This window comes from Drosophila sechellia, chromosome 3R (assembly GCF_004382195.2).
Source record: "Drosophila sechellia strain sech25 chromosome 3R, ASM438219v1, whole genome shotgun sequence".
Classification (NCBI taxonomy): Eukaryota; Metazoa; Arthropoda; class Insecta; order Diptera; family Drosophilidae; genus Drosophila; species Drosophila sechellia.
In genome coordinates, this window is record NC_045952.1 from 8,219,242 (window position 1) to 8,239,544 (window position 20,303).

The following is a 20,303-nucleotide window of genomic DNA, read 5'->3' on the forward strand; positions in this document are numbered from 1 at the left end:
CCCTAAGCCGATTAATGCCCACCTTGAGTCAGTTCCTTTCCGTAACAAACAAGATTTATGTAATTTGCCAAATCTACTTATGCATTTTGTTGTTTAGTTTACCCCAACTCCACTCCTTCCACACACCTGAGCACTATGTTTTGTAATTTGCACTTAATTATCTGTACAACTCTGCAATTTATTCAGCACTGGCACCAAAATGCACAAAACAGCACCACTCGGCGATTTAGTTGCCGGCAGCGATATAACCCACCGCACCTACACAGGACCCTCCATGGACGAACGAGGTGAGTTCACTAATTGCACTTAGCCAGGCTGCCCTGTAATTTAATCCGCACGCCCCCGGCAATTTGAAATAAATATGAAAACGATTGCCGCTAAATTATGTATTGGTAATACGGATAGGCATACATAAAAGTCAGGACTATGGGAAGATCTATGACTGATTAGTATGCAGGGTGAAGGGCAATTGTCAAATTTCTGACTAAAAATCATAAATAACTATATTATTTTGGGGATCAGTTAAGATGTTTATACCTTTTTGTTAAGCAAGAATTATTATTATTTAAAGCATTTTTGGTAATTTAGAAACTATTCAGAAATTAATATTGATCAATGCTTATTTCAATACTTCAGTGAATTATTTTAGGTGCATGTAAAAGGGGTGTTTAAAGTTTTTTTTCTAATTGGGTCACACATAATTCAAATTAAATATTTGTGCACTGCGAATAAGAAGTGAAGCCGAGGGTCCGGTCATAAACTAGACAATTGGCGTGTAAGTAAGTATTCCTCAAGGAGCTAGATGAATTTAAGCGCACCATAAACCATTCCAGTGCCATCTCTTTCTCTTTCTGGCACAAATTGCACCATTTTGACCATGGCTTTCCCTCTTTGTCTCACATCGAACCCTCTCCACTCACTACCCGTTCAAAAGCTTATTAGGTAAACAAAGCTGGCAAACTCGAGCGTTTTGACCAGGCCAACAGGCGTCCTTTGTTGTTTGCAGCTCGCTCCATGGCATTAGCTATCTGCAGGGCAATCAGTTGCAGTTCCATGAATGCACAGATACTCACAGACACACTCACACAGCGCACACTCACTCACACAGGCTCACACATATCCTAATGCAAAGCACACAAGTGCCATAAATAGCATTTCGACCCCTTAACGCGTCATCAAGGAGCAAATTCCAAGACCTAGATCCTTGCACTCCACTGTGGCTTTTGGTTTATTGGTATTCTATTCTAATTAATACAGACTGTGCACCGTGAAAACAAAATGCAAGATTAGAACCAAAAATTTTGACCCGAAACATAACTATTTTATTCCCTAAATATTCCTGATGAGTAACGCACAATTTTGGGGAATGCATACTTGTTCATCATTTTCTTTCGTCACTTGTTGATATTATATTTGAATGTCAAACTTATTCTATTATTTTGTATGGGTACAATAAATATTGACTAAATATTTGCGCATATCATATCATAGGATAATAAAGTTTTCGAATCAAGATATTTCGGCTCTTGAATTAGTTTTCCGTATCTAGTTATTTTAAGTTCTCCCCTCTGGGATGCTGTTTATTTACAACATTGCTTATTCCAGCCAACACAATAAAACTGCCTGCCTGCAATTGTTAATGGCCTAATCAATGCATCCTGCCCTGTTTGGTCCCTTGATTGTGCGTTGCGCATCCTCTTTTTATTTATTGCCACAGATTTCACTTGCCATTTGACGATGGCCGTTTATCATCATCGATGGCGTTTTGTTTCCGTCTCGTTGCAATCGGCAATCTGCTCAACAAAGTTGTAAATTCCCATTGCCCAGCCTGCATGGTGCATTATGCACTTCTGCATACAGCTTTGTCTATTGTTGCAGCTGGCGAGCTATGGGATTGCTGTAAATATTAGCAAACTATTTATGCACGTCGGGCGCACACACACATGTCGATTTGCATACATTCTCACCGGCACTTGCCTTATTTACGTTTATGGCGCCCAGTAAATTAACAACACAAGCAGTCACAACAATAAGCCCGAATATGGCGGGGTTATCAGATTTTTGCCCGGATTTCAGGCGATAGTGTGTGCATAAATATCGCAGCCTTTAGCTGCGATAGTGGTTCAGCCACTCTTTTCAGTGAGCTGCGTTATTTAAATTGAATTGTTATTGTTGCTGATTGGATTCTCAAATGCAAAGCATAAACATTGTCAATGGCCTCGAGGGCTTAAAATTTTGCAAAATGGCGTCAACAATGTCACTGTACAGTGTACAATACAGAAGAAAATAAATAAACAATGTAGGAATTTACGACTTAGAATTCGTCACACTTCGTACGCAAATAACACATTTAAATAAAAACCGTAGAGCTGAAATTGAAGAATGTTTCATTATATAGTGTTTAAAAAAAAGTTTTATAAAAAGTAAATTGAGTTCTCTCTTAAATTTAAAAAAAGATTTAAACATGATTAGTTGGGCTGTATTAGTCTATGTTATTAAACGGTTCTCGCACACTTTACAAGTAATGGGTATCTCGTGTATAAAAATTAAGCTGAGCGTTCAATTTGAAAATTTAATTAAGCACAACTAAAAAGCAAATAAAGCGATTTGTCAGCAATGCGCCAACAACAAAACGAAGCAAACACGCTTTCGCAGCACCCTTTCGCCCTCTACCACACCCACCCACTCAAGCACATAGAAGTAAGCACCTAGAACCACCCAGAACAAACCAGCACCACCCATTGCACCACCGCCCACAATCGCACCCACATTGCTATGTATATAGGATACACGATGTTTGCGTGCAATAAATATTTTCATAATATTGTACAATCCACTTAGAAGTAGCAGAGGGCTCTGTGGATGCCACAAACCATTTCGTCGCCCTTCCAAGCACCGCCCCCTCCGTTTGGCCCAGTGTTGGTGTGCGCTTGCATGTGTGTGTCCGTGTGAGTATCTGTGTGATGCAGCTGCTCACAGCTTTTCCCAATTAGGGCATGAAAACCACGTAGTCGGCAAACACACAACATTCGCGATACTAGCATCATGCCATCACACGCATTTGGCCAGAATGTAATTTTCAAATTATTGCACATTCTCAAAATTTATTTCCCTTGTTTATGAGTTTGTTCAAAATTTCGCGCACCGTATCTGCATCTGTACATTTAGTGTTTACGTACAACTTTATTGAAACTCTGGGCTTTGGTTAAATGTTAAATGGCATGCAATGACCCGAGTGCATCGGAAGCTGAAACGTTTTGTATTGGGTCAACGCTGCGTATACGCAACAATTATATGACACTGATCCACTCAACGACAGGAGCTTACAAGCGCGATAACAGTTAACAAACGGAGCTAATCCCATTCAAGCCACCCTCCCAAGACATTTCTGCGCCCTCCATTTCTCCGCCGTTCTGTTTGTTGTGCAAATATTTGCGATGGCATTGCGAGCGACAAACATAAGTACGTCGCACGTATCCTGGCAAATCCTTGGCCATTTAGCGCCACCAGAGGACCCCCAACAGACAGTCGGAAAATTGAGCGCGGAGGCGGGAACACTCCTGGCACTGGCATCCTTTTGAGCTTTGCCAGGCGCCGCAAATGAAGCGCACTTCGGCGTGCTCTCGCCGAGATAAGCCATTTTGGCACTGACGGAAAAAGTTAACTGAAGAAAAGGCACTCTGCAGCTGCTTTTTAAATTTTATGAAATTTTAAAAATATTATTTCAATTGAATTTAGAATCTGATAATTTATATTGGATTTAGATAATAAATCTTTATTCGAAATATTAATAGAATCGTAGAAATTACTGGCAAATGTATCTTCCAATACCAATTGGTTATGTTTCTGCTAGGGGAAAATAAAATTAATTTAATAATAAATAGTTTATGTGCATTAGAACTTAATTTGTTTAGAATTCGCAAGAGCAGTCATATTAGGCGTAGTATCTTAAGTATACAAAGTTGAAGTAGTTTGTGGAATATAACAAGCTTCTTTTATAATTTGAGCTGCAAAAGACGTGATATTTCGTTTATTTTTTTATGAAATCAAAATGAATAAAAAAAATTTTTTTCTGAGTGTCTGCAGTGATAGCGGAGCTACTGCTGCGGTTGCAAACCGATTTGAGGCGGACTCGTGTGGCATTTGGCCGCTCTATCAGCGCATGACATCTGAAATACAGACAGACGGATAGACAGACAGACATTCAGACAAAGGGACAGGCGCTTCTGTTTGGCTTGTGTTTATGCTTTCTATTGATAGCAAATGCCAATCGGAGCGTGACGAGACGCAAAACCTGTAATGGAAATCGATTGGGGGGCTAGGAACAATTCGGAAAGCGATTCTGTGTCCCTTACTTTCAGAGTGCAAAACGTTTCGCACGCCTGAACTGCACTAATTTTGAACGATAATTGTTGGCACCGTATATTCTGCACACTGCCCTCTGTATGTTTGTTAACGTTTTTCTCTCTCGTTTCGTTTACACTATCTGTATTAGTTTTCTTTCTAAATGGAAAGGGTTTTCCTTTTGCGCCAAGTAACTTCGGCATTCGATCAATATCATTTTCTTTTCAAGCGTTTCTTTATATACCAAAAAAAAAAAAAAAAAACAAAACAAAAATAGTATACCTATAGCAATAAAATTGATTGTATGAAAGCCAAATGCTACAAGAAAATATATACAGAAATTTATGCGAACCTGATTGGATAACTCAAATGCTGCGTATCTGCAACTACAGTCACAACAGTAACTCTCCAACTACAACAACAGATCAAACAACTATATAGATGGCACTGAACAAGATTAATAACAACAACAACAACCACTCAACTACAACTACAAGTATTCTACCCTCTTTCTTCTTGCTAACCTCAAATTGCAGTAAGAATATTGGGCATGGACGAGAAACTGCATCAGAGAATCTTCAATGATAATCTGGCCCTAATTGATACGCCACTTATTGCCATGGGTTCCGGCTCCGGTTCCGGCACGGTCACCACTTCCGTTTCCGGTTACGGTCTGGGCATGGGCATGGGTCTATCCGGCAGCTTTAACTATCTGGGCTCGATGCACGGCGTGCCCAGCTATCCGTTCAATATAAGCGGCTTCCATCAGCGGCACATGGCAGCGGCGGCTGCCGATAATGAACCATTCGATATCATTGATACGGGCTTGGGCTACGGCGGAAACGGAAATGCCGGTGTTTACTACCAAAGTATGTGTACACGTATTAGCATGAACGTAATCCATAAATAACAAAATCCACGACCAACTAACTGCAAACCAACCAAGCAAAAAACTAGAAGTTAAAAAATATATTCAAATATATTAATACGCAGCCGTACACACAGCCGACCAAAGACAAATATATGTGTGTGTGTGTGTGCAAACTCGTAGAACTAATTAACAGGCAAAAAGTTCGTTGTTTCATTTTGTTCGTTCGTTCACCATTTTAGATAGATTTCTGTGAAATTATTTATGATTTCCGTTCTGTGTCGTCCCCCTATAACCAAAAACACCCCCGAGTTGCAGGTAAATTTTATCTATCGAACTTAAACCATCGAGTTCACTCCAATTTTTGCTTTTGTGTTGAAGGAAGAATATACATACAATATATATATATATACAACTTGGCGCGATCCGTACGCCACTCGGCTTTGTGCATAATTTTTGGCAATTGCTCAACTAAAAACCAAAGAACCTTAAGTATAATTACAACTACAAACAATTTATACAATTTCTATACATATATAAATATTTACATATCTCGAATCTCTCAATTGCTTTTGTGTTCCATTCTTTTTCCGTAGCTTGCCATTTGTTTTGAAAGTTTTTGAAATTTTCGTACAAGAAATATAACAAAAACGAAATAAAAACAAAAATCATTGCTTCCGATGCGTTAAAAATAAATTCTTTTCTATGAATTTTGTTTGTCATTTTGTTTAACTAACAGAGAATTCTAGAAAAACAAATGAATTTAGAGAATTGTATACAAGTTGTGAATATGTTCGATACTAATTTTTTTCGTATGTTAAGTGAGCAAAATGAAAACCATAAACAAAACCAAAACCTAAACAAAATTCATTTAATTCTTCCTAAAATATATATTAAAACTTAAACCAAAAAACAAAAATGAAATTCAATCCAATTTTGTTACATTCAATTCCAGCACACTTTTTCAAATTCTTTCCAACGCACTCAGTTTTTGAATCCAAACCAATACCAGTTACTACAATCAAACATAACATTTAAAGCTTTCGATCAAGTTTTTTAAGATCCAAGACCCCTCTTCAAGTGCAAACCCTTGTGTCATACATTTCACATTCAAGTTCACAAGACATCGAGCTCATTGTTTCATACAACAAAGCCACCGAAACATCAAATACTTCCTTCTTCAGGACTTTTGATCCACATAATTCATGAAAACCAACCGAGATTAAATTCGCTAAGAGCAGTGGGAAAACTCCCCTCAAGGAAAAACATACAAATTGATTTTGTTAGACAGTTTCGTTCGCTTTTCCGCTGCCGCTCGACTCTTTGTTTGGCTTATTCCATTTTCCGTTTGAGATCTAATTATTTGCGTTTACATTCATACCTTTTCTTATTTGAGGCATAAAATCATTTTATTTGCGCTGAGTCTGCAGCGAATCGTTTATGTTTTCCTTTCAAAGACCACATACACACACAAACACTCTTAGACATTCCGAGTACTGAAAACCAATAAAGTATGCCAAAGATACACATTCTCACAGTCGTAAGAACATTAGCATAGAATCATGAATCCCGAGCTGGGACTCCAGAAATTCTGATAAATAAATCATATCCCCATTTAAACACACAGTCACAAAGGAGTACGGCCTAATGTTAGTATATCCTTCGATTCCCCCTCTAAAACAGAATATTTTTATCAGTAGGCTTGGTAGTTTTTAAAGTCGAACCAATAAAAATACAATATTTAACTTATATCTCTCATATGCGTTACATAGAACTTAGTTGTGTTTTGCCAGCCCTGCAGACCCTGCGACCACGTCCCCAAACTGTTGAAAGTATTACCCCCGCCGAATTACCCCCAATTGACTCTCACTCTCTCAATCTACTTGCCTCCTCCCGGACTCCAGTAATAGGCAATAAACAAATTTGTGGAATATTTACATTTAATTTACGTTATTTATGTGCATTTCTGTTATTTTGATTTAATAATTTCGAACATTTTTTGTGCCGGTGCAAGGGGGCTGGGGTGCGGGGGGCATTTGAACGTTTTGTGATTACCAATTCAAACTGAAGAGCGAACAAAAAGTTGGTTAATTAAAATGCAATCGATAACTGCTGCCGCCCGAGCCAATCAGCGACAGTGATTGATATTCCGATTAAAGCCCGAATATGGAAATGGCTTAGTAATTGGGTTCTAATCAGATGGGTATGGGCTTTCAATAATCCCAACCTCTATCCTGGCCTTCAGCTAAGCATTACGCGTATGCAGATTCACGAATCACGTGTGAATTACACCTGAATCGCGTTAGCTAAATAAGCCAATTGAGAGTGAATGAGCGAATAAAAGGCTAAAAGCGGATATAAATAAATGAAATTAATTAAGAGCATGCAGCGGCAAATGTGCGCAAACAAAGGCTGCCAATGAGTCCAGCCTTTTAATTAGTTCTAAATGCCATCCACTCTCGATTGGCGTAATCAGCGATTTTACAATTTATTTATTAAAAAAAAAATAGAGAATCGAGGACGATTGAGCCTAAACCAAACCCAATTGGATTACTAAGTTGGTTGGCGACAGGCGGCACAGAACATTTTTGGGTGTGCCACTGCGTGTCGATGGCGCCAAATCCGCATCCGTATCCGAGTCGAATATGCTGGAAAAGGGTTGTACAAATCGAAAACTAATGAACTGTTTCTAACATTTTCTCTACGCATCTCCGCTGCGGTCACCATTTGCCCATCGTCACATCCCCAAATGCTCGATCCTCTCCCTTGGGCAACATTTACTTCATGCAAATGGCATTTCAACTGCTACGCAAATGCAAATGCAAATGCGACTGACACACTTGGGCACGTTTGGCCGGTTGCAGGTGGTCAGGATGTCGAAGTTGACCTCTCAACGGAAATAATCAAGCAACACTTTCAGGTGAGTGCAAAGAAAAGCCCCCGAAACGAGACATGGAAAATGCAAAGTGCAGCTCACACAATTTGTAGCGTTTATTAGGGTGCACTGGACGAAACTAAGATACTTCTTCAACAGTTATGAATATGTTTTGAAAAAAGTACACGAAAAATTGGCTATTTTAAAACTTAATATATGTGTATATCGTTGACACTGAAAACAGAACTCAAAATTAAATTAAAAAGCCATATACTAAAGTATTCGATGGATAAAATCTTTATACTTTTAAGATCTGGTCTAACATTTAGTGACCTTAAAGCGAATTCGATCTGTTTTTTCTCACCTCGCTCCTCTCGCTACAGAGTACCTGTCACACGGCATTAGACACCTGCCGGGAAGATCCGTCCTGCTCATCGTCGTTGCAGCCAATGCTGACGCACTGTGAGCTGCACCGTTGCAATCGCAACGCGTGCATGTCCTCGCTGCAGGCCTTCTACAAGGGCCCCCACGAGGACCTCAATCTGGACATCGCCTTTTGTCTATGCAAGTAAGTGGCTGGGCCACCGAGTGGTACTGGTGATGCTGGTGGTGCAGGATGGCGGAGAACCAACAAACCCATTGTTCGATTGGTTTCAGAAAAACAAGCAGCAGCCAGCAGAACGGCAATGGCAATCGGCACGACATGTGCATGATTGCACAGGAAAAACTGCATCCAGTGTGCGCGCAGCGACCGCCCGATAACAGTAATCCGGCCAGCTCCAATGGCATTTACTACCATCCACCGCCCGCCTGTCACGTGGTCGCCGACAGCTGCAAGGAGGACCGCGAGTGCAGGTGGGTATTGCGTTGTAGGTGGGGGCTAGGGGGCCGAGGGTCATAATTCAAAAGTCGGGCGTTAAGCGGAACCGGAAATATGGGCGCTGCAATGTATATTTCCCGAACGTAATGGTGGTCGTGTGCAGGGTGTCTGCAAGGCTTTAATTGCATTACCTTGACAGCCATCATTTAAAATTCAAATTCTATAATTTACCTTATTCGGATTGAAAAACGAAGCCTATTAAGGGTGTTTTATATAGTGCTTTTAAGTATCAAACAAATTTTAAATGAGCATCACGAAAACATAAAAGAGAAATCATACTGTGTTTTAAATTGATGTGCGTCTCATAGTAAAATTGGTCGGTCTTTTAATGTTATAAATAAAATTTAATTAAAAAACAAACAATAAATGGTACGAGTTGAATGTAAGCACTTGACTTCCTTTTTTTGTATATTCTTTATATTAAGAAGAACAGCCAACTATATTAAAACTATTTTAAAAACTGCGATAAAGTCACTACCAATGTCCAACCTAAAAGCATGTTTCTGGCAGTTTATATATGGTGGAACGAGAAACTTCCAGAAACATGTTTTAGGTTTAACCCAAATTCAATTAAATCAAATTGAGTTTCTGCGACTTATACTTGGTCGCGCCTTGATATTGAATTAGAGGTGTTTAGCCACGGCAAAGTCTGCGAAAGCCGCAACTTTGTTGGCACTCAGCCGAACTCGTTAAAATTGACACCGTACGAACACGGCGGGTTAGTTGGCTGATGGTTGCCGGAGCATGGTAACTCCGAAATTCCGTAGTTGCCGCCAAGCGGGGCATAAAATTACCAGTTTGCCGCGGGCAACTCCTCAATCTCCGCGGAGCAGCTCTTCATTAGGCGGCGGATGCTGAAAGTTGCAGCCAGACCGCGTGAATGTGTCAAACACAAAGTTAAGTTATAAATACGATGCTGATGCTGATGCCGATGCACCCTACAGCTTCCATCTCGGATGCACACATGCTTAGAAGTGGGTGGTCGGTGGGGTTTGTTTGTTTGTTTGTTGTCATGTTACGGCTGAACGACCGCAAAGTACGTGGTCGTTGCTGTGGCTCTGGAAATTAATTGCCTTTTAAGTGAATCGCACTTGCTTTGGTAAACAACTAAATTGGGCTAATGACGCTCATTTTGTATGCTTCAGCCGAGGGATGGGACAAAAGGAGGCAGTGTTGGGACCTTCGAGAAGTTAGAGGCAACGTGTAGAGTGCTTATGTTGACTTATTACGTATACGACGCGTTGTGCGCCAACACGTGCCGTTTGCGAACGTGTTTCCGGCGGGTAACGCTCATTTGTTTGTCTGCCATCGAAGCTCTTGGTTGCACAAAACGTTGCAGGCATTACGCAACCAAGGGAGTGCAAGAAAATCTCGGCTTGCGTCAGTCGTAGATTGAGATAAGAGGGTGGAAATATAGAAATATGCACTTTTTAGTGCTGCAAAAGTTCTGCTGGCAACTGGGAAATGGAAAAGTTTCTAAACTTGAATCCCTAGAAAAACGGCATGACAGTCCAAAAGCTTTTTTCTGTGCCCGACATGTTACCTGCAAACTAAAGGTTTTTTGGATTTTTAAGAGGTCAACAAGTCAATTGAGTGTAAGGAATATTTATAGTATTTACTCTAAAGGTCAAACTAGGATTTCCTATTACATTAAGTCTTATTATTTATAAATTTTAGTGTTATATAATAAATTTTGTTTTTTTGGACTTATCAAAATTCAATTCATGCAATTTAAATTAAAAGTCAGCCAAAAGGAGCCTTCTGGAATCCAAAGAATTATATAAGAAATACTCCTTATTTTTAATATCTTCTTAACAAATCATTTATATACAACTCCCAGTATTTCCCATATATGTAATTGGTTCAAAAATAGGCATACCACAGCAATATTGTCATATATCTATCCTAACTGCAACCACAATTAGGCAGCATACTATCAGATTGGAATGTCCAAGTCGTCGCCTTGAGTCGATAATCTTCAATTGAAATATTACGCATACGTCGCATGGCTCTAGACCAAAAATCACCACTCGAATGCCGGAAATTGGGGTCTCATAAATTAAGTTGCAATGATGATCCAGCGGAATGGGCATTCGACCCAAGACGATGGAATGCCATAGAATGCTGAGAGTACTGCCGGGACAAATTGGCCGACATCAATCTCATGTGAAAGAGAAGCTGCACTGCAGGTAACGTCCCACTTATCACCGGCATCTCGGGTGGAACCAGACCAAGAGAACTGCATCTGCAGCTAACTGGCGCATGGCAGGGCAGGAAGAGATCGGCAGGGGCAATGGCTTCATGATGGAAATGGGGAAGCCACTCTTTTTGGAAGCTAACGTGGGGTTTACAAGTCTGTGTACAAGTCTGTGTCGTGGGGAAATTGGGAATAAATAATAAGAAATGCGTATAAAAAATTGATAGAGAAAATATATAATTATTATTCTTTATCTTTACACATTTAAATAAAGTTGTCTATTATTTGTATTTCCTATATTAGATTAAAGTTGGAGTATTATGAGCAGGCCTGTGCGGTGGATAGCGTGACCAAAAAATGCGCCGGCAGACCAAGTGGATGTCGAACAGCCATGATTGGCATTCTGGGTACCATGTTGAGGACGACCTGTGCCTGCCAAGGAACGGATCCCCAGCACCTGTACCAGTGCGTTGGATGGCGGCGTCTGTTGTGGATGAACCCATGTGTGGGTAAGTCGGAGTAACTACGAACATATATAAGTAATGACATTGCCTCTTAGCTATGATTTTTATATTTACACAGCAAAGTCATGTTTTTTCTATATTCTACCAATATTAATTGTTTAACCCGTCCCTTATTAACTACCGCAATCTTCGAATCTTGACAGTTGAGGCTCAAAAGGACTTCCATATGAAGCGATTGGCTGAGCTCGGTTTCCTTACCACCACAACAACAACGACCACCACGACGACGACAACAACGACGACGACGACCACGCGAGCACCACCACCCCCACCTCCACCCACCACGACAACAACTACGACGACCAGCATGCAGCCGCGGCAAACGCCAAGGAAGCCTGCGACGCACATCTTCAAGGACGTAATAACGGTAAGCGACTACTTAGGAGTCGGATACTCCCCTTTTAGACCTAATTGCTCCGCTGCGGTCAACTGGTGGTTAATCCCATTCGAATCGCCTCGTTCCGTTCGATTTTAACGAGCATCAACAACAGTTACCTGTTCCAAATTCCCAGCAGCATCCCCCCAGTCCGTTCATCTTGTCCAGTTGTCCGTCCGCCCATCCATCCGCACATCTGTCCGGCCGTCGGTTCGTTTTCTGTTTTCCAATCAGCACTCAATCAGTGGCTCAAATGGGGCGGCGGGGGCGTGGCTGGCCGAACGGCAAAGCGGACAATATGCCACACAACATACCGGGTCAAACCAAAGTACCATACACAGCCACACCATGAATGCTGCTACGGATTTTGCCTTGTCCTGCATCCAGCACTCGAAAAAAGTTTAGGTTAGGTTCGCATTTCCCGATGTAAAGAGGAAAAATTATAGAAAAATAAACGTCTTGAAACTTTTATAAAATCCTATTAATTCTTAAAATTCATATTTTCTTTATTTACTTTTCAATTAAAAGAGGATTTTGAATACAGCTTCAAATCAGTTATATCTCTTTTTGGAATTTTCTCTTAGAGTATCGAAGAACTGTATTAATTAGCTCGGGTCTCATTTTTTTCGAGTGTGGGGCGCGTCCTGTTGAAACTCTGTTTCAGTTGCTGCTTGTGGCCCAGTTCCTCGGGTTAGCAAACCGACAAAGCAATCAATTCCTGACCTGCAGCCAATGTTGGTGCCTTTGCTGCTGGAGCGGCAGAAAGATTAAGCCCCATTCCCTTCCCCTTGGCCAACACACACCGCCACAATATATATATATATATATATATATTCGCATTCGTTTTCAAACTCTTTAACATCTCTTCTCTCCCTACCGAACAATTGCAACAATGAACCGCAAAAACCACGAAAAATGCAAATAAATAAATAAAAATGCGGAACAACAAATATGAAACAAACAAAAAATGAAATAAAATTTAAAAACCGCGAAACGCAAAACCCAACCGAACAAAAAATGGCAACAAAAAATGTCGGGAAACCGGTGAAACGGCAGGCAAAAGAGAAATCAGAGCCAACATCGGTGGAACACAATTATCTCGATCCGCCCGATTCGATACCGCTGCCCAGCGTGAATGTCGAGAGCGGCGGAAATGGCGGAAATGACGATTATCACAACGGCAACGGCAATGGACACGGAAATGGAAATGGCAATGGTAACGGGAGACGTAAAAATGGCGGAAAGGGACGCGGCGGCAGTGTAGATTTCGATGATCCAGTAATTTTCGTCGACCCAAGGGAAACAACAGAATTTGTGGGCATCAGCATCACAGAGCCGGTAACCACAAGCACCACAACAATGGCCACCACGACAACAACACAGCCGCCAAGTAAGTAAATGCAAGTGGGTCATAATATGGACCACCCAGTCCGTTGGAATCTGGCATCCAATTGAGGTCGTATCTGTCAGAAAAATGTTATCCCTTTGCCCGTCAATTAGAGGGCACATATTGGCCAGGCCTCTGGTGCATCATCTAAACTTTTCGGCAGCTTTGTATAATTTATGTGGCAGCCATATTACGAGAAAAATCTGAGGCTAATTTATGGAAATTTTCCTAATAAGAATAGATTACAGTTACTAAATTAGCCACCGCTAGAATAATTGTATTTATATCTTAAAGCATCTTGATCAAATATCCAGAAAAGATGCTAACAAGAATTAGCCATTTTTATATATAATAAGCTTAAAGATAGTTATAACCACACTCAACATGGAATAACTAATTTTTAAAAAAAATCAGACTTTTTTTTTCGTGCACACACATCACTTACAATTTTCGTTCTTTTGGGTATCGTTACCGTTTTGAAGTTTTCAACATAATTGATGCGGTGGCTGCGGTTGTTTGGCTAATTGAAAACATAACTCAGCGGCTGGCGTTATTATTATTTTAATATTTTGTGCGGCAATCATTTAATATTCAGTATCCGCCATGGTTGTCTCACCCGCCCACATCCAAAAGCATGACCGGAAATGAGTTTGCATTCGGCCGATGTGGCAATTATTCAAGTGTACATAGTGCATATGTGCGGCAAATCGCCTGAAAGGACCTCCAAAATGCCGTAGTGTCTTGCGGACCTAGGACTTTGGCAAATCCGATTAGGTTTTAAATGCCAAACGCACACATATCACTCGACTGCACTGTGATAATACTTCCGTTATTTAAAACCTCCTGCCGAGGACAGCGTATATTGTCCATTCATTTATCACAGGGACTCCGGGCTCGAAACGTGTTTACAAACATCATTAAAAATGTAAATGAGTTTATTTGTTTGCCCACCGTTCATCAGTCCATCCGTTTGTCAGTCATTCGGTCAGTTATTCAGTCGGTCCGTCCGTCATCCATGTGGTCAGCTCGTCCATTGGAATTATTTAGACACTTGGGACATTCGGCTTTGAATTTTGCATGAAATGTTTCTGCCCGCAGCTGAACCCCCTTTGTGCCTCATCTAAAATTGATTTTGCTCGGGAAGTGAAGCAGAGATTTTAAAACTATATTTAACCATTGTAGGCCAGCGACCCTCGTTTAAATATTTATGTGCATGTTATGGCGACTTTATTGGCAAAGTTGAGCCTAATAGGGATTTTGATTAGATGGCAAAGCCCCAGGTGCCAGTTAAGTTGCATCTTGGCAGTCTAAAGTGCCCTTTGATAGTAATTAAGTGGCAAAGTCTTCCACTCCGACTCCCAAGTGTGTATGCATGTGCAAATTTGTGCTATATAAACACGAATCCCCTTCACCAGTCACCCGGCAAAAGTTTTTGGCCAGGAAAAACTCGTAATGGCGTTGATGACATGATGAATGCTCCACATGAGTGGCGGACATCCGTTATTTGGGCATGAGTGGCAGGGTCGCATTGTGTACGTTGGCTGCCACCAAAAAAAAAGCTGAAGGGATGAGTGTCTTTTTGGGGTGGTGCAGAGTCAAGACCAAACGGACACACTTAAATCCCAACAATGTGGTGCAAGTTGAGTGAGAATTAAGTTAAAGGCGTTAAACTAGTTTACAAACTTTAAGTTTCCTTTATTAATTGAAACACTTATTTATCATTGCATAATTTATGCATATGATTTTATTTGCAGGAAACTGCGTTGTCCAGCGACCACGTCAGTCGGATCAACTTATTCGGGAAGGCAGCAGCAAGCGAGTAAGTAAATTGTTGCGAAATCAAAAGCAATTACAATTAAATGCCAAAAATATTACAAGCATTTAAGTGTTTTTTTTATTAACGCACTTAAGTGAAAATGGTAAGTCTGAAGCCAAATAAGTGTCAATTAATATTTCATTTATATTTATGCCCGGCTTTGTTGTTCGGAGAGTGCTTTCTGGTGCATTTACATAACTAAAAGTAAAGCCGGAGAAAAATGGTCAGTCAGCCGAAAGTTGAAATATTCGTACGAAAAGTTGGATTTAAATCTAGCACGTGGCGGCACGTGCTAGGTAAAAATAGGGAACCAAAATATATAAATAGGAATTCAGCTGGCGAAGTAGAGGGGGAAATAAATTTCGCTTTGTTTGCGCACTCATTTAATTATGAGTACACCGGGCGTATACGTAATGCACCCGCACAATGCCACTTTATTCCTTCACTCATCGCGGGGAATTCCTTCGTTTCAGATCTACTCCTTGGACGACGTCGAGTGCAGTGAGCTGTGCAGCTGCGGCGAGTCGCTCATCCTCACCTGCCACGCCCTCTGCGTGCCATTCGCCCCGTGCCGCACCGCCCTCGCCTTCTACAGCCACGCCTCCCCCGCCTACCAGGCGTTCCGCGGACGCTGTTTGTGCTACTCGGGCCGCTTCATCTGCATGAAGCCGCCGCTCGGGGAGTACATTCTGCCAGGTGAGTTGCCAACTCCTCCTTCTCCTCACTTCTCCCCTCGAAAGGATATCAGTGTGTGCCTGACTGCCTAGCTGCCTGACTGCCTTGTTGCGGAGGTCCTGCGGTGGCGTGTCGGGTTCGCAGTGCGTTAAGCACTTAGCGATTATCGCCAGCGACAGGCGATGACGAGGCACGGCTGTCAGGAGGAATGCAGCAGCATTTTTGCGTGTGGCTGCCCGAGAACTTTTCCAAAGTCCTACACTAAGCAAATGGAAATTGTTGTAGCGTTTTAAAATATTAGATTGGTTGTAAGCAGAACACAAATAAACTGCTATTCATATTAAACTTTTAAAAATTTTAACATGCACTAAAATATTTTTAGTTTTATAAATACCTTATACGCAGCAGGCCTATATAAATTACATGTAGAAGTTTTATGATAAAAACGAAGCGAAAAATTAAATGACACCAAATTTCGTTTAATTATAGGGCTGCGTGTTTAGTTTTAGGAAATAGTTTGGTCCTATTTTTAGAAAACGTAGTATTTTTCCCGAACATAAATCAGATTTTACCAGTACCCTGAACAACTTAAAGCCGATTTCTCGCCAAAAGCAGCACGCGCACATTTCTTTAAAGCCTTTGTCAGAGGACCTCTTCCTTCGCCGAGTAGCCACTTTAGAGCGTATTTGGCACAAAAAGGAAAGAGGAGCCATTGTGGCAGCAAGGTTGCGTGGTCCTTGTCCACTTGCCACACGGCACTTGCGTGTGTTTTCGTGCGCGGACCCTGGCAGTAAATTACATTTGCTGCAATTGATGCGGCGCTCGCTACATATTTCGTCCCTCTGTTCTCGCTTTCAGGTGGGATATTCCTGCTGCTCGGATACAGTGCCGCGGATGAGGCGCTGCTGAGGCCCCACACCAACCTGGGGGTGCAGGATGCCGTGCGGGCCCTGCAGCAGTACATAACCACATACATCGATAATCAGGTAAGCCACCGGTCCGCCGATCGTATAATAAAGTATGGCCAGCAATATATTAATTGCATTCCGACGTTGGTTTACTCATCCCCCTCCCAATTCAGACGCAGTGCACCCTCACGCTGTTCAATATGACCGAGGAGAACATCATCATTGCTGCGCGGCTGCCGCACGACGGCAAACTGAAGGATATTGAGCTGCTGCGTAAGGAGAAGGTTCGTTGAGATGCCACAGGCAAAACTCAGATGCACAGAGAGAAATATTAATGGGTTTGAAGAGCCACTTGCATACTTGCTGTAACTTTATATATTTATTACATTCGAAAAATAGTAGCTTAATTTAAATTAATACAGTCAAATTCCGGAGTTCCGATTCGAATATAAATTTAAATTGTTTGAAATACATTTTGTGGCAACAGCGTGTGACAAGTAATGAAGTGAAGACTACATCCACATTTTTTCTTATAAGTGACGTTGCAAAAGCCCATAATATTTACCCGTGTGCTCAGCGTCAGCAAATCCATTTCCAGAACTAATCCAATCGACTACTATTACTGCTTATCTGGCTGTTTGCAGGACGAGTGCACCGCGATACTGAAGACCATCAGTCATCAAATCAATAGCGAGCACAGCGAGCTTCAATCCCACCGACTGCTGAGCATTTTCAAAATGTCCGAAGTCGAGGTCGTTTGGCCCGAGAGCACAAGTGCGGCGGCCAGAAGTGGACATGGTCCTGGCCAGTTTGCCGGATGCCACCGGCTGCTCTACGCGGCCATGCTCGCGCTGGCGTATCTCTCCAGCTGGACAACGCTGCGTATGAGCGATGTGGCGACATGACAGCCGCATAGTTGAAGGATTAGAGCCAGGACAATTGCATAACTGTACGTAGTAGATATTTGTAGGGTGGGATAAACAGTGGGAAATGCGACAGGCAAAATGCGATACATGAAACGATAGCGATTACCACAAACTATAAAGATATGGTGCATACTCTTAGGCGCCGCACATGGCATAGCGTATTCATAATGTGTTGTATACATCTAGTGGCTAGTTATGTGTTTAGCTGCGATTTTCGTGAAGCTTTGTTGTTGATCTTTAAGGATGTTGCTGTCTCTTTTGATACGTACATACATATGTGAAGCATTACGGGATATACACACATAGAAAGAAAACTCGTAGGACATACGCCTAGAACTCATCTAGATTAATCTATAATTTAATGTGAAAGGAAACTGCTGTCTACATAATAATATTGTTAGCCGATAACAGAGGCACACTCGATAGTTGGATTTGATGTGGCGTGTACATAGAAGGCATATGCATTAAGTACTATCCGTAGCTAGAATTTTATACGGTAAACAATAACAAAGAACTCCTGTCCGTCTGTCCATACGTCATTATCGCACCCAAACACACACCTTGCATCGCTCTTTGAGCTCTATAAAGTTCTTAGCCGCCTCAATTAAAAAGAATTATTAACCGCCTTAACTGTGCTTACTTTGTTAACGGATGTGAGTGCCTCCTCTGGATATGCCAGTTCTCTTTTGATTTTTAATTACAATTTAATGTGGCATGGCATCCGCCTTTACGCTTTTCCATCTGCCTTCTGCCGGGCAGACAAATAATAGCCAGGCGTGCGAATGAACTCATTTAACGCATTCACATTCGCATTCGCGGCTGAGCGTGCAAAACGTTATTGTTAATTTATTTCATAGTTTTCTGTTTCGTTTGGAGGTGCGAAAACAATTACGGTTTCATTATCAATTATGCGTTATGCATTTCGATTGTTGCCACAATTTCACCGGGGCGGCTTTCACCGCGACCTCGCCTCGTTTCAACCGGTTTCATTGCTTACCCCGGAATCCAGAATCCTAAATCCTGATTACCGTTTAAGTTCGCTGTACATACTCTTACCGCTTTGAACTCAATTTACGTAATTAAATACTAACAGTACATATCAATATGAACACCTAAACGAGTTTTACACGGAAGCGAAATTCTTACAATGTCCCTCGATTGCTCGAATCTTTTGTACATAGTTCTTTATACCACTATACTATGCATAATATTTACAACGATATACAAGAAACAAAAACACTTGGCTAAACCAAACCCTATGAAATATAATATAAATACTTGATTCGCGTTAAAACAGCAAAGATGAATTGTAAGGCAATTGTATTGCCTTAAATAATGTATGCAAGAGCCAGGAAATAGCAATTGTAAATAGGAATATTATGAACACCTGAGTGAATGGAATATCTTTGAATAACAGTCGAGTGTTTGACTTAAAGACTCACGCTACTCACGCACTACTCACTTTAAGTCTAAGCTTGACCATTTGAAGGAAAACTTGTAGCGGTGTGAAATGTGCGCATATTGAAAATGGTCACAATCATGAAAAAATGTCTTCCTTAATGCATATACTCGGCGATATGTATTATGTTTATACACATTAATATATATATATACACATTCTAACGAATACCTATACGATATCTGGCAAACCCCTAGCCTGCGCTTCAGTTAGACGAAAGATAATGTAATATAGACACCAAGGGCTAAACCGTATCACTATCGATTATCCTTGCAATTATAACACTGTTAACACAAATTAAATCTAACCGCAACATATCTAAGTCAAATATACCCCTAATTAAATAAATAAATATATATATACATATAAATAATTATACATATGCGTACAGTTATAAACGTTAGAGAACATTGAAAACTACTTTAATAGTCTTTAGATAAAGCATCGCTTTAACCTAAAAGTATATAGGCAGCATCAGCAGAAAAGTGTAAAGTTTATTGGAAACCTGCTTCTAGCTAAATATTAGACGAATTTAAGGCTATCCAAACCAAACACTAACTTATCGGAGCAGCTCGTAGGTCTCTAGGAATAGGGAAAATTAGTAGAATTGTTGGGGCATTGGATTTCAGTTCATTTGCTATCCTATCCGTATCGTTTGATGGCCCACGAATGCAGCAACTAAGTCGTTATAGTTTCGGATCATATCGCTGGCAGGTCGACAGTATTGTTTCATCTCATCTCCTCACTTTTTGGGGTGCGGACAAAGCGTAGCTACAATGTAAAGTACCGTTAAAGTAAACTGATAAATGAAAAGTGAAAAAATGGAAAAATGAAAAAACGAAAACCGAAACATAAACAATGATGAAAATTACAAAATAGTCGCATTAATGTAAAAAGCAAGGAAAATGCTGAGGGAAAACTAGCACTCAAATAGCAATCTGTAGCATGGGTACGTGAATTTGAATGGCATCGTAATGAAACGCAAAGCAGAGCGAATACTTTGAAATTATGCATGAGGAAAAAGAGAGCCATACTTCAAGTTTAAAGCTGCAAGTTGAAACCTACAAA

General features: G+C 40.9%; 1 protein-coding gene across 3 annotated transcripts in view; it reads left to right on the top strand.

The window, feature by feature from the left end:
- Nucleotides 1-20,303, top strand: part of LOC6619273 — a 71,007-nt gene extending 50,704 nt beyond the window's left edge. The window contains exons 8-20 of one of the 3 annotated variants that reach the window (XM_032720592.1): nucleotides 187-287; nucleotides 4,881-5,213; nucleotides 8,077-8,132; nucleotides 8,471-8,655; nucleotides 8,745-8,942; nucleotides 11,468-11,673; nucleotides 11,832-12,055; nucleotides 13,121-13,454; nucleotides 15,206-15,270; nucleotides 15,741-15,963; nucleotides 16,801-16,928; nucleotides 17,024-17,134; nucleotides 17,495-20,303. In XM_032720592.1, the coding sequence (XP_032576483.1) occupies nucleotides 187-287; nucleotides 4,881-5,213; nucleotides 8,077-8,132; nucleotides 8,471-8,655; nucleotides 8,745-8,942; nucleotides 11,468-11,673; nucleotides 11,832-12,055; nucleotides 13,121-13,454; nucleotides 15,206-15,270; nucleotides 15,741-15,963; nucleotides 16,801-16,928; nucleotides 17,024-17,134; nucleotides 17,495-17,755 (2,425 nt within the window). In that variant the 3' untranslated portion in view covers nucleotides 17,756-20,303. The remainder of the gene's footprint in view (nucleotides 1-186; nucleotides 288-4,880; nucleotides 5,214-8,076; nucleotides 8,133-8,470; nucleotides 8,656-8,744; nucleotides 8,943-11,467; nucleotides 11,674-11,831; nucleotides 12,056-13,120; nucleotides 13,455-15,205; nucleotides 15,271-15,740; nucleotides 15,964-16,800; nucleotides 16,929-17,023; nucleotides 17,135-17,494) is intronic. The other 2 variants (XM_032720590.1, XM_032720591.1) reach the window with 2 other exon arrangements.